Below are 18,544 nucleotides of genomic sequence, written 5' to 3'. Positions count from 1 at the left end.
TGGAGGTTAGCTTTCAACAAAAGTTATTTTCGATATGAAAAAGTTTTCTTTCGTGGACTAAACAAGAGAGATGACAAAGAAAAACAATATGAGTGTAAAAGACATTTATATTCGAATTGAGGCGTGTCTTTGACATCCACCGCTTAGTTAAGCCAACAGATAAATATTTTGAATTAATTTATTAAATAGCAACAAATTATATTTTTCCACTTAAGAAGAGAATAAGACAAGGGATTTTTTTGACTTTTTCTTTGGAATGGAATGGAGTAAAATAATAATATTGGGTGACGTCACTAAGCAGACTAGAAAAATAATTTTATTGGAAAAAAATATTAAAAAAGATGACAACATCGAAGCTATTCTCGTGGACGTAAGGGTTGGGAGCAGCTACAAAATAATTTCATTCATTCATTCGTCTATCTATGGAATGAAAAAATTCACTTGTTAACCAAAAACAAAGAAATCCCTCTATTAATACCAAAGAAATCAATTAACTTATGGAAAATATGCCCACAAATTCCTTACAGTAGGGCACGGCCTATCATTAAATATCCTACACCATCCTAGAACTATTCATCATCATATCGCTACGTTGTCAGAAAGATGAGAAAAATTTCTAGATATGATGGGAAATATTTTCATTAAAATATATTTTATCAATTTGCTTCGAAAATGATCAAAATACATGCAGGCACCTAATGAAATTATTCCCTATTAAAGGCTTAAAATTTCACTTTTCGATAAGGAAATCCATGCATAAGAACGATAGGAATGAGAGAGGATTGATTCTTCGTGAAAATATGTAGTTATTGTATGCGTTCATACTTACTTTCCACTTCTTCTTCAACTTTAATTTTCAAAGAATCTCTAAATGTAGGTAAAATGATTGAATCATTTTGCTTTTTGGTCATTTCAGCTAAAGTCTTCATAGTGTATATATCATCTGCAATTAATAGATGTCGTTCCATAATGCAACGTGACTGAAAGTAAAATTTTAAAATTAATTATATTTATTCTGTTTATATTTTAATCTTTTAACTTACATGATAGGCGAAATCTTTCATGAACAATTTTTTATAAACTGAAGGATAATCATATTGAGTTTTTTGCCAGGCGCGATCACGTGGCACAAAGTATGTGAAACGGCGTTGGGTATTATTTAGTTGATCATTGAACGATGAAAATTGTCCCATACGATAGGTATCACTGTAGAATTTCATAATTTATGCAAAGTTTATTTCTAATGTAAACTTAAAATGAAAAGGAAGAATACCTTAACATGGGATCCGTTTCTAATTTTCCTAATACCGTGGTATACGGTACGCCCAAAACTCTGTCGATTATATGAACAAAACCATTCGTTTGAGCAATATCGGGTACAATAATGGTGGCATTGACGCCACCTCCCTCCACGGTAACCACTTCGTTTGTATCATCGCCATTCACATTAAAGTACAGAAATGTACTGCTATGTATGGTGGGAAATTGACCAATCTATGAGTAAAAATAAATTTTTTATTTTATATAAGCCAAGCGGCTTACACAAGTACACTACTCAAGAAATTTACCATATTTTCATTCGATTGTTTAATTTTTTCGACATCAACTCGTCCTTTGATTATATGCATATTAACAATATCGCGCATTTTTTCCCGATTTCTATTTATAAACGCAATTTATAAAGTGTAAGTAAATGTATAAATAAATTGACCTAATTTAGAAAAATTTGTATATAAATACAATATACAGCCATGAACACTTAAATAGTACATACATTTTTCTTTCCTCTTGACAATTAATATAAGAAATAAGAAAATTATATTCGGTCGTGGTGGAATAACCGTTATCTTAAAAAAAAAAAATAAAAATAAAAATAGAAAAAAGCAAAAAAACTAAATTTTCATATTGGGTGACAGCAACAAATTAAACATGTCCGTCTATCCGTCTGTCTGATGTCTATTGTAAATAGCCTCTTGATTGCAAGAATGAAGCTATCGGCTTCAAACTTGTCAGTGACATTCGATGTTCTTGCGCGCAAGTTGGTCGGGAATACGGGTAAAATTGGATTAAGGACACGGCTACAAAGTCACATAAACTGCAGATGCCTTTATTCGTCACAGGAGAAACAACTTGTTTTAAAATGTTTTAAAATAGACCTAACGGATCACGGATACTAACTGTACTTGAAAATAAAAGTGTAATTTTTTATATCTCTTTTTTTAAATAAAACTTTTAATTTATCTTTTTATCCCTTCTAATGGCTATTTATGTGCCCTTGGCTGTATAGATTTATATAAATCTTCACATCATACCCTATTATGTTTTCAATATTCGAAGCATTCCAAGCTTCATTGCTGGGCGCCAAAATAGTTACGTCACCTAAACTGTTTATGTCATCCAAGACTTCACCACCTATTTCCATAATAACTTCGTAGAATCTGCGCAAAGCTCCATTTTTATTGTCCTATCGTAAACAAAGCGAAGAACGTACACAGAAAAGAAAGCAATTTGTTAATTCGACTTGAAATGCAGAAAGATTCTTAGAGGTAACTTGCCTCGTTTTTACGAAAATTTTGAATTCAATAAAAATTTTGAAATTTCATCTACACGAGGTTTGTTTAAAAAATACACGAAATATTTTCATTTTCACTGCGCTGCTTTATGTATGTCAATGTACAACGCATGCTTTGATTCACACTATCTTCGTCGTATTTTTGTTTTCTTCTTTTCCGGGCTCTTTGATCTCTTAACCTTGTGGAGATTTAATTTTGAATCGTTGTAAAATGCAAACCTAATCCGGATTTTAAAGCTCAATATATTTCTTATCAAAGCTCGCGTAAAATCGTGAAGATTCTAAACTAGCTGGGTCAGTTTATCAGGCATATCTTTGCTCGGAGTTTTCGTTATTGAGCAAATTTCCAAATTAAGTTTAAAGACTTTGAAGTTTATAGACCCATAATTATTTATAAATTGATTTGGAATTCCCTAAGGACTCTCCGAAGAAGGTATTTTGACGAACATATGGTAAATGGTATGGTAATGTTTTGATCCGAAGACGAATTCTAATGAAAAATGGTATTCGGCAAAAACATTTCGCCGTTATATGAAAAGATTGTTTTTATTTTTAATATCTCTCAGTAGAAATCGGTGAAAAGCACCAGTTTACCATACAAACTGAATATAGAATATTTTGTCGATATGGGGCTATTTGTTCAGATATCTCTCCGGTAAATAATCTTACAAAAGTGTACCTGTTTACGTTAGCAAGAACTATTACTTAATTTTCTGTGAAGAAAATTAGTCCGAAATAATGAAAAGTTTATCGTACAGTACCCTTTGGATCACAGGAGTTTATTTTTCGGTCGACTTCCCGTGTAAAGCTTCTCATATCAAGTAACCCTTTGTATGGCTACAAGAAATGCTTCCTAATGTTCTGTGATGAATATTGTATCACTCTGTTTTGGATCGCAGAGATCTATTTTTCGGACCATCTCCCTTAGAAAGACTCTTATGCAAAGTAAACAGTTGCATGATAGCAAGAATTAATACTCAATGTTCTTTGATGAAAAGTGATTCGGACTAACGATCTAAGAGGTCGCATTGATCCATATTTCGGTTTCCCTACCATCTAAAGTAGAGCTTATTTCGGTTGTAGCTAGCAAAACCATAACATTTCCCGATTGGACACACACTCACTCGGCTACCTATCTATCTCTTCTTCTTTACTCATTCCTCTTTGAGAGAAGTCGGCTTGTTACGCGAATAGGAGAGATTTGCCGAGTGACCGACTAACCATATTAAGATATGTATATCCCGTCAAAGGTAATCCTTTGCATGGCAAAAACTCTTCATTTTTGGTATTCTATAAACAAAATCGCTTTATAATCGTTATATATGGTTTTTAAGCAAACCTCAAATGTACATCGAATTGAATTTTCGTAAATTGAAGTTTCGTTAATTGATGTTTTATTTTTAAATAATTATACTTACAACTAATGACTAAATATTTCGTTTCGTCGATTCAAGCAACACATCAGGCAAAGTTTGTTTGTTCGTTGTTTGGTTAACACATACATGAATACATCATCGCATCGTAAGTTCGCGACCACATTAAAAAAATAATTATTGCAGAAATATTTTACATCAATCTTGTGGCAATGTAGAGAAATTTGTTATAACATTTATTTATTTATGTATGTATATGGGAGCATTTATATTTATATTTATTTTATGTTATTGCATATGTAGACGATATAATGTGCTTTAAAATACATAACATATTTGCTTGGATTGAAATTTAATGAAGAGATAAAAATGCATAAACAATTTAAAAGGCAGTCGTAAAGAGATAAAGAAAATCAAATAAAGAGAATAAAAAAAAAAAAAAAAATAGTTGAAATGTTTTTTCATCTGTCACTCCCCCTTTAACTACTACCGTCTAAACTTTCGTAGAGTTGATGCCACGTTTAAAGAGTTCCCTAATCTTTTCGAATGTGATTTACAGTTTTTGCGTCTCTCTTTGTCTCTCTCCTTCTGTACATGAGCATGGTTTGCCCAATACTACCCTTCCCATTTTACGCACCGACTAAGTACGACAACGAAGAAAATTACGAAATAAAGTTAATTGACTCGTTCGCTCGTCGTCAATGAATTTGAGCAAAATGTTAGAGACAGTTACCAGCGTACCGTGAACCGTAGTCCCTTTCAAAACTACCCAACTAAGGTGAAAACAGATCTTTCGACCGATCGAGATTAATAAAATTCGGAACATTTTCTCAAGCTTGTAATTATCAAAAAGAAATCGCAAAAGTTTCTAAAGATACATAGAAGGTTTGATTTTTCTGTTATCCCGTTTCGTGAGGAGATATAAGGAAAGTAGAACGAAAAAAATAAAATTAATATTTGCAATTTTGTTTTAAGGTTTGTGGCCACAAAGGTTTTTGTATGTACTTAATCCGCCTTCCTGCACTTCAAAAATTACCACCAGTTAGTTTTCTTATTATTGTCAGAAAAACGTTCAACTTATTCTTATATAAACTTGAAGCCTTCGACTTTAGGGCAAGACGAATTTGTTCCATTTGTTTCCATTTATAAACAATCTGCAAACTATTGACATAATAGAGGTCTTGATTTTTTATAATTTAATTATCTGTGGACTGCCAGCTTTCCCAGGTACCATAGTACAGCTTCACACGTCTGCCGAATGTATTAAAATAGCTTAGACAATAGTCTTATTGTCCGATTCGGCTTGACAGGGAGAAGAGGCTGTGGCGTGAGTGTAGCGGTGACTGTGGTTAGCTCAAATTGCGTGAAGAGGTTTTGCCTGGTGTAGAGTTGCATTGCAAATGTTTGTATCACTCAAGGAAAGAGAGAGGATTTAGGTAAGTCTCGCTCTCACCACGCCCAGTGGCTGATCACCCTACGCTACGCTGAGTGGCATCATGACTATGAACGCAGAAAAATTAAGATAGAAAACCAAAAGTTTGCCTTTGTTTACCTTCGCGATCTTCCCTTGACTTCCCAGAGAGTCAGAACAAGTTAGAATTTGGGGCAATTTCATATGGGAAAATATATTTTCAGACAAGGGCAAGCGGCTTCTAACGAAGAATCTTAAATTTGCATCATGTGCTTGTTGATACCAAATTGGCGCTACTCTCCAAATGAAAGGGTGATTCTTAATGGCTCACGATTATCGAATGACGTCTATAAACAGAGGATCTCTCTAACGCAAAATAGTTTGTCATAAGTCAGAAAAGCTACCGCGAATGCCGTGTACTTGACTTAGGGACTGACTCTGTTTGATATGGTGAGAGAAACATGTAAGACGGGATGCATAACCATAAATAGTGGTAACGACTTATTTAGCTTGTGTGCTATAAATATTGGTGCATTCTTATCAGTTTGCATAAGCAACACACAGTAAGACACTTGTCCAACCTAAGAGTGTATGAAAAACTATTAAAATTATGTGATGGAATGTAAATAATTGCTCTGACATAACATGACATGTCATATATGATGGCCTATATGAGCCTTTGTCTTCAACAACAACAAAAAAAAAAAAAAATTATTAAAACAGAATGGTTTTCTGATTCGTTTTACTAACAAATAACACAATTAATTACCTGAAATGACTACATAAACGCGTTTATTGTTTGTAGGGATGACATTATATATATTATTCCAGTAGGCGAAACCATTTAAAAAAATTGAACAAAAAACAAGAGAACACAAATTCAATATTTAAAAGAAAAAAAAAAAAAAAAAAAAAAAAAAAAAAAAAAGAATTCTAATACAATTGATGGCAAATGTGTACGGATGGATGGTCTCGGTAAATTTAATGATGGGATAACAAATCAAATGTATGGGAATTTATAATAGGTTGATTGATTGGATGAACAGAGATCCTTGTTACGATAGCGGATGCGGGAGCAAAATGCTTAACTAAAATATCTTGAAGAAGACAATGCGGACCGAATATCGAAATCTTAATAAAATGTGAAAACTAAAATCGAACTCAAACGTTTTTTTAATCCATTCTTTTGGGAATTGTAATCTTTTTTTTTTTTTTTTTTTTTGTATATACCCACAACCACGACAATAATATACTAAATTTCTTATATCGTCTAGAATGCATAGATTAATGGTGAAAATGAATAAGTCATTTAATTAAATCTTGTTATTATGTTATACAAGTCGTCTGGTTTATATTATTATTCCAAATTATATATTATATACTTTATATGTATTATATTACCATTATTGTTATGTCCTATATTCTGTACCTTACACCAATTATGGTGTGGGGGTGTAGTAAGTTTGTGCGAATGTGTGCACCACCCAAAAGGACTTTTATTATACCGATCGATTAAGAATCATTTTCTGAATCTGATCTAAGCTTGTCTGTCTGTCTGACTGTCCGTCGGTCCGTCTGTACGTCTTGTTTTCTAGCGTTCAATCGTTTCAAGCGTTTGTTAAACTGACTTGTTTTGGCTCAGGCACGAAAATCTTTCGTTTCGGATCACTTCTTCGACCATTTCCCGGATAAAGCCTTATATGAATAACTATTGTGTGCTATACGGTATTCTTTGCTTTTATTTTTTTATTTTAATATTTTTCATGACTTTATTTTATTTATATATTGTATTTTATTATTGATTTATTATTTTATATACACATTTATGTGGCTGTGCAATAAATATTGCAACAATACTTCGATAATCCTCGAAGCTACAAGGACAATACAATGCGTCTCTATATTTATCTATATTTGTTTTTAATCAATTGAATTGTGAATCAGGAAATCTTTTCGTAACCATCTTATGCTAATCTTATAATTTAAAAATTGGAATAAATAAATGCTGCAATCCGTAATTTAGCAGATCTATGAGTAATTTCGTAATAAATAAGTAAAAATGCTATCATTTATATCTATGCAAAAATTTCCTTAATATGACAAAGCATCGCATATTAATTAAAACTTCTTGTGGGGCATTTCTTGTTCCTATTCTGGGAAAGCAAAAATGCAAAGAATACTGTAAACGAAGAGACGTAAGTGGTTGAGAAGTTTGATTGCATGTTCTTTTATATTGCTCTAGTTGGCGGATGCGTACTGATGTCTACTGAGTCAATTGTGACCAGTATTTGCCTGTTGAGTTATAAGTCTCAACAGCGCCAATCAAAAGTTTCGAAATAATTTTCCGTTGAAAAAGTTGTGTTACTTACTTCCTTGTGAATAAAAATCCGAAAGCCTTCTCAAGCCCACATTTCTATAAAAAACCTAGCACTAACCTAGTCCAACATTTTCTAATATGATTAGAATGTCAGTTATCTCTTACAACTTCACTTTTCAATTATATAGAATTATTGCTACGATTTCGTTAATATGTTCTCGACGTTCACTGCATTCGCCATAATGGGTACAATCTCGTTTAACAATTCTTGTTCCCGGCGGAGAAGATTTTAGAAACTAATCCTGGACTCGAAAAGTTATTTTTAATCATCGGACGATAACCACTCATACAACTCGTAAGTGAATAATTACAATGTCTCAGAATACGGACTTTCCAACAACAGTATGGATCTTTTGTAGGATGGATGTACAGATTCTATAGAGTGCAGTTTTTTGGTTTGGCTGCATCAGACACTCGAATTAAACCATTTTCCCATAGTTGATTTACGCTAAAGTACCAAATTTCAAAAACATGATGAGAACGATTTTGGAAAACCGATTTTGACTTTGTTTAGTTTGTTTAAAAGGTATTTTGATACGGATTCATGAGGTATCTACCGATCCCAAATTTGGATAGAAAGGGCTTCAAATCCAATTGTGTGCTGGTATAGCTAAGGTTAACTACACAACAGAACTCTGTTAAGGTAGTTGAAAAGCGTCTTTGTTAGTTAAGTCCAAAATTGTTTCGACATCCTTTGAAAATGGTTAATAACAAATTTTAATAACGAATTTATCTCTTCACGAGTAATTTATAATATTTGACGAAATATAGATCAACCCTAAAAAAACTTTGTTTAGTTAACTTTTTTGACAAATGCCTTAAATGTTAAATTTACACACAAATGTTTATGTCATTACCGTCGTCTATTAAGGATCGGTCTGACAAGAATATCTAATCGATAAAACAAAACCTCGATTTTCGACATGAATGCTTCGCTTTCATACCTTAAATCCCTTGTAGTACGAGGTTAAATTAAACGGAACGACTTGAGATAGGTCCACTTCTTGTTATAGCAATCATTTCAGAATAACTATCTGAAACGATTTAAGATTGGTTGCTTATTTATATTTCTGATGCGTATCCATAGACCACTATTTTCAAAATATTTTAATAGGATTTCATAAGCTAACAGGTTTTAGTCTAAGGACGAAGTTTTTCTTTGCCTTAAGAAATGAAAGCCAAAAATTTAGATACGACTAGAGTGTTTTTTTTTTTGTAAAATCCCTTCCAAATAAATTCCTAGTATAGTGATTTGCTATATTAATTTCCTGTGCAAAATTTTGGGCACATTTCACACTATTCCCTATATAAGGCTAGGCTTTTGCAGCGAAATCTAATGTTTGGAATTCGGAAATCGGAAATTTGAAATTAGATAAAACATAAGACGTGTTTTGATTAAAAAATACTCTTTACATAATTTGGGTTAAATCGATCCACCCAAGCCCAAGAACTTCCCGTATAAACGTTATCTTGAAAAGTAAACTTTTTTTATGGTAACAAGATGCCGTTTTTCGTACACTATGAGGACGAAAATAAGTGAAGATAAGTGCTATATTTTGCAAGGTGGTGTAGGGTATTTAATAGCCGGCCTTGTCCGACTGTAAAAATATTTACTATGCTTTCAGATAAACGTTCTCTCCGTAGGTGGTGAGTATCAAAAATTCGCGTAAAGTCGAATTCTTTTTAAAGTGTAAGGGAAGTATATGCAGAGAGATATAAGGAATTATGAACCTGATATTTTTTTTTTTTTTTTAATTTTTGCTTTGCTATTGAAAACAATTTAAAACTTTGCTTTAAAATTTTTTCGAAAACTTTTTTTACCAAACATTCAAACTTGGTAAGAACATTGTTTAAATTGTTTCCTTTTTTTTCATGGTTTTAATTTTAATGATTCTAATAATTTTTGTTTTTCTTTAATTTTTACAAATTTTTCTTATTTATTTATTTTTTATACTTACATTACACCCAAAATTTTTTTAAAATAAAATTTATATTTTAAAAATTATTTTAAAATAAAATTTTGCTTTTGATTTTACCAAGAACCGACGACGAATTTGCTTATTATGATTATTATATATATTTTATTTTTTTGTTATTTATTTATTTATTTTTTTTTTTGTGTTTCTTTTTATATATTTACATTCCATTTCGATCATATAAAAAAAGTTCAAGGTAAAATCAGTCATTGGGATTTTGAATTGAAAGGCTAGGTTGTCTCTCTAGTTAGTGTTAGGTTAAAGAACAGTCAACGTTGACCGTATATTTTGTGTATTAACTTTGGTTTTTTAAGACTCTTAAGCGCAGATATAAATAACATTCATTAGTTAGTTATGTTAAAATGTGTAAAAACATTTCATTTTAAAATTATTTTCATTTCTCCACGAAATAGAAAATAACATATAAGACTCAAATAAAACCAAAGTCTTTCGTGTGTGACTGGTAGTGGCAGTGGCAGTGGTGGTGGTGGTGGTGGTGGTGGTGGTGGTGGTAGTGGTAGTGGTAGTGGTAGTAGTGGTTGGCGGTGGCAGTGGTAAACCCTTAACACATAACACAAAAATCTAAATGCTAAATATGTTGTCATATAATCGGCTTAGTATTAAACGCAAACCTCAGTTTTCGCCTAATATTTCGACTGCATATGTATACGTACAATAGATTTGTTTTTTTAATGTATCCTTTTTAACCTAAGTCAGTTGAGATAGATATGCCTGGCATTATATAATCCTGAAAAAAAATTACTTAAATTCAATTGCATTTTCTTTTCGTCTATCTATCTATCGTCTACTAATTTTAATTAATATTACTTTAAAATGTCTGTAAAATTTTAATTAATTATTCTGCAGGCTGAGCACCTAAAAGCTTAATGTGTTTTGTTTGTTTGGTTGGTTGGTTGGTTGGTTGGTTGCTTGGTTGGTATGTATTTACTTATGTATGTATGTGTTTATATTGCTATTAGCTTTATTATAATTTCATTATGAAATACTTCAACTTACCTCTAAAAATTGTTTAACCGTTGTATCGACGATCATCAATGGTCGATGTATGAGATGTACGACACCATTACTTACAGGTATATTGGCTTTAAGTACTTGAGCCAATACTACGCCAGTCGAATGCTTAGAATCACCAACCAATGTATTTGACTTCACATATACTTTATAGGGGGAAAAAACAAAAATATCTAAGGGTAGATTATAAAAAGGGGAATAAACTAAATTCTAACTTACGTTTCTTGTCATTATCGTAATAAAAATTGACAGTAACCTTAATGTTATCCTCAAAAGCGGCAGTGGTATGAGTATCTTCAGTAGACTGAGCGGCCGAAAACAGAACGCTATTCAATATTACATGGCCGTCGATCACTTTTCTGTCCACCAAGCTGCTGCGTGTTGTTTGCTTAAATAAAGAATATCTCGAATGAAAACTCAGACTGTCCTCAATTTGAAATGACATTTGAGAAGCACGCATCAAGCTTTTTAGTTACATGTACTTGTAAAGCAAAGGTGGTAACCTTCTAATAATCGGAATAAAGTAGATTTCCGTAAGTACAACGATTCCTAATCACTACAAGATTTTAAATCGATTTAACTATGTCCGTCCGTCCGTCCGTCCGTAAATTTTTTGGTTGAAATGTTGGGCATTTTTCCTGCAATCAGTCAATTAAGATTTGAAATTGGTCCTCATAGGCATTTACAAGAATGTCTAAAACATTTCAGTGTTGACGACAACCTCGGAAGAATACGGAAAACCTTTATCAATGTCCTATTTAGTGGGTCGATCAGAAAAACTTTTATATTCTGTACCACTTAAGTTGTACAATACGTGAAGACTACATTCTGAAGCAATCCACCCATGCCTGTCTGTCCTTACATAGTCTTGTTTCGCATACATTGTGTATTTCTCGTACAATTTCAAATATGAAAAACCGCATTAAAATGACATGGGTTTTCTGTTTGTAAGTTTTTTTTTGCTTTAAATTTTACCTTAAAACCCTCATCGACTGGTATAAAAAATGTGTGGCCACCAGGCGATTGATACAAACTCTCTTTCCGCATTAAAGTTACTTGCGAGCGATAAGTTCTGAAAATGAATTAAAACTTAATCGTAACAACAAGAAAGTGAAACAATGAAAAATAATTAACCTTAAACGATTTTCTTGAACATCGAATAGATCCGATTGTTGCAAAAATTCCCATGCATTTGGATTTGTTACCTGCGTACGGGCTGTTGGCAGTAAGGTTAACGGAACCAAAACATCATTGATAACATGCATCACCTGCGATGGTAGATGTGAAATTTTAATTTAGTAATTTGATGTTTTTCTTTTTCATTTTGCTCTCTTTGACCTGTCGTTTATTTTCTTGCGTAACAATCTCCGTAGATTCAGTTTGATTAATCCAGGCATTATTAACATAAACTTCACCCTTACGATTTCTGGTAATATACAATAAAGGATTGCCTTCGAAATCTGATGGAATGGTTTTCGTTAATTGCCTGACCGTCATGGGTACCGTAGCTATGAATGAAAAGAAAAAATATTCAAAAAACTCTTTTCATAAATGAAATAAATTAAATTAAATAAATTGTAATCTGGCAAGGCCGCACGTTATATACGTTACACTAGTTTATTTCACACATTTTCTTTGATGTGACCAATCACTCAGGAGATGCCTATTCGCGCAATGCCGCGACGGAGAGAAGGAAGCGAGTTTGAAAAGAATAGGGAGCTAATGGTGGCTGCAGACTAGTGTGTGTGCCACTTTTTCGTTATATAAAAGCCGACTTTTCTGGATAATCTTTTACAAAATACATTCGTCATAGCTATAGTGAGTGTTCAATCAAGTCAACAAAGGCAACATACATATCCATTGGGCGTACATCAACTGTAAAAAAACAACAAAAAAAATGTAATTTCCATTCTGAAATGCTGCAAATTAGATCCTGTTGCCATAAACAACGTCAAGGTTTATTTTGTGTAAGAATTTCCGACAGGAGGGACTTAAAAATGGTTCCAGCCCAATTAAGTTTTTCTCATTCGCTCAATTTGGATTGTTTCAGAAGGGCTGCAGCACGTGTTCTTAATTTTCGCAAAAATAGATTTTTCAGACCTCCTCAAATACTAATTCGCACTATCTTCACGAGCGCGATATTTTTGCTCTGCCGGTTCCGCGCTGTGTTAACAAGGAAACTTAATAAAAAGGAAAATTTATCATCAGTTCCCAAATCTTACGAAAAAAGTACTCTTCTCCACGTTCTTCAACAAATATCATTGGAAATCACACTGTCTTCGGTTAAAAAATTTGCATTTTAACAAGGATTAATTTCATACAATACGTGGCTTGGAAAAGCCCTTCGAACATCACCATTATTGCTCATCATAGCAGAATGCCTATTTTAAGCAGTTAAGTTCAACTATGGTTTATGGCAGTAGCTGCGGCAATCTAATGTCAGCATCCTTAAACCGGACTATCATCAAGCTCTTAGAGCAAGTTGCTATATCATGACTGAAACTGGTCACCCGGATTTAAAAAATAGACTTTATGAATTAAAAGCTAAAATCACCCCAAAGTTTCTTAACTCAAACATCAAAATCTATTCTCGGTGCTATTATTACCAGGAAAATTCGCGAAAAGTCGCGATCCGCAATCAACTATTGTCTGTACGTCGCAAAGGAGTTAAACATTCCCTTAAAAATATTTCCGCGATTTTAGCTTTAAACCATCATGGGTTTTGAAGGGCTATTCTTGTGACATTTCACTGTCTACGCACAAGAGAGAAGATACTCCAATTACGTCTTCAGGAATCTAATTGGTGAAAAAACTTAAAACGCTGGAGAGTGATGGTTGGCATCTTTTATATACGGATTGTGACCTGGCAGATGTTTCAGGGCAGGATCCTCTTAATCACATATTTCCCAAAAATGCTTCAGCTTTCACAACCGCAGTGCGAGCTATCCTTCACGCTATAAACCTTTCTCATAAAGACAATCTCAAATTGTCATCGTTACTGATAGCTTGTCTTGTGTTAAAAGCTATTTGGAATCCTTGGATCTCGAGGTGGAGCACCATTAACAAATTAAAGAATATCATTACAACTTGCGGCGATAAAATTACCAAGTCATATCAGTTTATTGAAACAAGAGGAACAAGATGATCGAACGACAAAGTATGCTGCTTCTGCATCTCTAATTATGGATGATGGTCATGGAAAAGCTGGACCATCAAAGATATATTAGAAGAAACGTTATAGAGAATGAAAGGAAATCTACAATACTGTCATCAGCACTACTCCTCTGTTAACGCTCAATTAGTTCCTTCTTTATATCCAATAAATATAGAGAAAAACAAAATCAAGGTCAAAACATTTACGAGAATTCATCTTGGCTGTACGACGGCAACACATCAATAGATCTTTAAGCGGATACTAAAGCACATTCTTTGTGACTGCGTGAACTTATCTTTTATGAGAAGAGTTGCATTTGAAACAACTCGTCCTATGCATTTCGTGAAATCGGCAACAGAGTGCAATATAAATGCAATATATTACTTTAATAAACCTACTACGCTCGAGACCCAATTTCCTTTTCGATGATAGAGATGGTAGCCTGTGTTGATTGTGCTCAATGCTTTCTTTCTAGTCTAGAAATCTATTTCAATAGCTTTTTTTCACCGATTTTTGCATTGACATATTAAGAATGGAAATGTATATAATGAGATTATCAAAACAGGGCGTCATGTGGAGAACGATCGTAACAAAACATGTCTATGTATAAATATGATTAAAGCATTTTGAAATTTGCATCGCTCAGGTTGGACAAAGAAATGTATGAGCAGACATCAGACAGACAGATGGACAGATGGATAGATAATCTTAAATCGATTCAGAAAATAATTCTAAATTGACAACTATTTATAATAATGACGAAAAGTGGGCCCGCATTAACTCGCTGTAGTTGGAACATGGATTTTTACCAAAAATAATACAAGACACGAAAATCGTGTTATTGAATTTTTTAAGTCTCTTTCAATATACATACCCATATGATAGGACACCAATATGGTTCCGTTATATTTGCGTACAGCCGCATTCGTGGGCACAAACAATGTACAAGATCTCAACTGTAAAGTTGAATTAGCAACTGGATCCGTTCTGATTAGTTCATGAAACTATATAAGAAAATAAATCAAAAAATGTATTATTAAATTAAATATTAAAATTAATATATATATATATATATATATTGTTTTTTTTGACTCTCATTATTCATATGTAATGGAAGCGAGAAAGCTTAAATTTTTCACATCAAACTCCACATATTTCACGCCTATGGGAATCGAACAACATGTTTTTTGTAAGTCTGCGATTTACATTTCCAATGCGATTATTATGCATATAACAATAATGCCTTCCACTATGATGCGATACTAGAGAAATTTCAAGTTCACAAGATTGCTTGATTATAAGAGCGAGCAATCAGCGTCACACAATCAAGTTAGCATAATGTACTGTTAATGACCTCAAAAGCTGTAACAAGTTTTCATTATGCATGTATGTATGTATATATTTATAATAAAAAAATTCATGTCTAGCCTTGAAATTATTAAATAAAAGAAAAATTTCGTTACGATTTTTCACGAAATATGAAAACGTAGTTTTCACATATTTTAAGTGAACATCATAAGCGAAATATACGCCATTTTCATATCGTAAATATTTGCCATTTTTCATATATCACATTAGACTTCTGAGATTTTTCGACGCAAGATGAAAGCGAAATGAGTTCCATAGAACGGTTTTAGAGTCCGCATTGTTAGGGTAGTTCGCTAAAGAGCAAAACAAATAGTACTTGGACAGTCGGACACGAAAACTCCCCGGTTCGTCCTCTTCCTATATAATTTTATGGTGGGACCTGATTCTAAATAAGTACAAAATTAATTCATTGTGGTAAGTTGGATCTGCATGGCTCTATTTTTCGGGTTCTTATGAAAAGCGAATCATTACGAGGCAACAAGTTATAATTTTCAGAACTTTATGGCAAGAGTAGGTAAAGTGATGCGTTAAGTAAAATGGTTGACGGTCGGCCTTGTCTAATTACGCCATTTTGACATGTTAGTAGTTACTTCGTCGATTTTCTTACGTCGCTTCGCACTTTTCTGCATTATATCGATTTCTAAACGCAGCAACGACGACATTAAAGGAAGCAAGCGCGATTAAAAAAGTCGAATATATTATTGCAGAGTGGGATAAGTAATGAAAATGATCGTCTCCGTCCTTGTCACTTATTTTTTTTTTTTCAACTTTAGCTTGGAACTTTTCGCTTAGGGGGGAATACTTCTGCATTCACACGCTTCAATAGTGAAGTGTGTGACGCGAAGAATGAACATAAATCCACAACAAAGGGATTTGTCGTTCGGTTTGTAACACTTCTATAGACTCTGTCAGTAGTTCGAGTTTCAAAAATTGTAATTTTTTTCACATGACGACAGTACGGTATTATACGAGGAGTAATTGTGAAGAAAATTCGTTTCAACGAAAATTCGATCTTGGACCAAGATCATAAAGAGTTTGACTTTTAGTTTAGATGGACGGACAAATAAGCTAAAATCAATTCAGAAAATGATTTTGAAACGATTGATATAAGAAAAGTTAGTTACATCTACCTTAAGACATGCGGGATGTCCCAAAGATATGCGTCAACTTAATATATCCTGCATCACTGGATAAACAATTAAGCAGAGAGATGAAGAGATGTGGCTATAATGAATCATTTATCATATACTGAAGCGTATGCTTCATAAATTCTTTGCGCTTTGTAAGTGCTGCAATTAGGACACAGCGCTTATCTTCAGTTATAATTACAGATAGATTGTAGATTATATGTCACCATTTCGACTCAGGGGAAGGGAGACATAAATTGCACATATACCATATTAGATGATAAACAGTTTTTGAATAGATTTTCTCTCGACGATTAACCATTTTTCATTTAGTGGTGCTACTCTTGCAGTAATTAACTCTTCAAATTATTCCAACCAACAGCGATGCACTTATTGCTAAAAAAAACCAAAAAAACCAAAAAAAAAAAAAAAAAAATAGAAATAGAAATAAAGCTCGGCAAAACCGAGTAAAATGTTATTATTTTCATCGCCTTTTTTTTTCTCTTGTTATTCTAATTTCCTTCTTTTTTTTTTTTTTTTTATAAAGATGTCATGGAAATAGACAACCACCCTTACATGCGGAAAGTTTGTTGAACCAAGATTACATCATGACTTCTTATGTACCGTTGGTAAGAGACATGAGTTTGTGCAAAAAAAAAAAAACAAAAAAAACAAAAATGCAACTTGTCATGCAAAACTTTAGAAACATAATTTAATAATAAAGAAGAACAAGCAAGAACTGAGTTTGAGACGAATTTTTAAACATCTTTTTGCTTGTTTTTGTTCTCTTGTGCGAAATATGTACAAGTAATCTTGCCTACACAAATTATCATCACTTATTTATTTTATTTAAACACTTATCTTATATAAAACATTTGTGAATGTCGTCAGATATTTTACAAATAAAACCCCAAGTATCGCATACCGCGCTGGCAAGATTTCTTGTCTTTTAATGCTGACATGTAAAAGGCCGGTAATGAGATTTCTCGCTTTTAGCTTTTTTTTTTTTTTCTGAAAATTATCTGCTCTAACGATAGTTCCTAAGCATCACATACACCTATTGAAGAACTTATTGCTTATATACATCTTGATCTTCCTGGGCGTTTTGTAATACTCCCATAATAAATTGAATTAAAAGAAAATTAACTTCGCCTGAACAGTTACAGAAAAGGTAGTGTGCATGGCGAACGTGTCCGAAATAGTGATTTTCAATTTCCTACATGCATTCATCCCTCAGTTCCAGACGAGAAAATCACCGGTAAGCCTATGGAATATATTATGCGCTCATATAATTGTTAGTATGACAACATATGTCGTAACTGTGTCCTACATACTTACAATTTATATAATAATTTTTATTATGCCGTTGCCTAGGGAATGATGTCAAAGTGTTTAATAGGAACCGATATTTTAAGCCTTGTTTTGTATTAATAAACAAAAACCAGGCGACTATGTAGCATTAAAGTATGATAGCAAAAGTCCATTTTCTTATATATATTTTTTTTTATTTTTCAGGTAAGTAACAGCAAGACCGTGTACGGCCAATTATTGCATTGATTCAGGTAATTCAGCGACTTTGTAGAATAATTTTTATAAATTTTCTTTTAATAAAATTTCACTTGTATTGTAACCTAAAAGAAATCCCATGGGTTTGCCTATATGGGATATAAATGATCAAATGTGTTGAGACAAGAACTTACGATTAAGTTATAGTTCTTCTAAAAAAAAAAAAAACCTTGAATTTCTGATTGTAATCGAAATATCACCAGGCAGACATATAAAGAAAGGCCAACATGACCACTTTTCAAGCAGATAAGGAGATTGTCGGTAAATATGTCTGCACATTCCAAGTACATAATTGATAAAACCCAACATATCGTAGAGGTACGAGAGATACAAGTGAAAAAAGTATTTGTATGCATGAATAAGAAAAAATGTATATAAAAAATAATCTCACCACCAACCACCGTTAGTTCTATTGATTTACATTTTTAGTGTTTGTTTTGCATTTGTTCTAAATAACACGAAAAGTCCATAATGCATATATTGTTTAGTACATAGTTTACACCCCATTATAAAACAAAAAACCTACAGTTAACTACTTATACATGAACATGCATAAAGACTAATATAACCCTTCGTTCATGCTTACGT

General features: G+C 32.8%; 1 protein-coding gene across 6 annotated transcripts in view; it reads right to left on the bottom strand.

The window, feature by feature from the left end:
• The window catches only part of LOC119638846 (fasciclin-1), a 36,377-nt gene that overhangs the window by 4,881 nt on the left and 12,952 nt on the right, over window positions 1-18,544 (bottom strand). For 4 of the 6 annotated variants that reach the window (XM_038035920.1, XM_038035919.1, XM_038035915.1 and 1 more), the window contains exons 2-15: window positions 14,770-14,899; window positions 12,080-12,249; window positions 11,876-12,009; window positions 11,717-11,813; window positions 10,961-11,129; window positions 10,727-10,887; window positions 9,692-9,709; window positions 6,126-6,134; window positions 3,991-3,999; window positions 2,313-2,464; window positions 1,569-1,659; window positions 1,274-1,494; window positions 1,044-1,206; window positions 830-980 (exon numbers count right to left, since the gene is read on the bottom strand). In XM_038035920.1, the coding sequence (XP_037891848.1) occupies window positions 830-980; window positions 1,044-1,206; window positions 1,274-1,494; window positions 1,569-1,659; window positions 2,313-2,464; window positions 3,991-3,999; window positions 6,126-6,134; window positions 9,692-9,709; window positions 10,727-10,887; window positions 10,961-11,129; window positions 11,717-11,813; window positions 11,876-12,009; window positions 12,080-12,249; window positions 14,770-14,899 (1,675 nt within the window). The remainder of the gene's footprint in view (window positions 1-829; window positions 981-1,043; window positions 1,207-1,273; window positions 1,495-1,568; window positions 1,660-2,312; window positions 2,465-3,990; window positions 4,000-6,125; window positions 6,135-9,691; window positions 9,710-10,726; window positions 10,888-10,960; window positions 11,130-11,716; window positions 11,814-11,875; window positions 12,010-12,079; window positions 12,250-14,769; window positions 14,900-18,544) is intronic. The other 2 variants (XM_038035916.1, XM_038035917.1) reach the window with 2 other exon arrangements.

Source organism: Glossina fuscipes, unplaced genomic scaffold, assembly GCF_014805625.2.
Source record: "Glossina fuscipes isolate IAEA_lab_2018 unplaced genomic scaffold, Yale_Gfus_2 110, whole genome shotgun sequence".
NCBI classification, from domain to species: Eukaryota; Metazoa; Arthropoda; class Insecta; order Diptera; family Glossinidae; genus Glossina; species Glossina fuscipes.
This window is presented reverse-complemented; position numbering and strand designations above follow the sequence as displayed.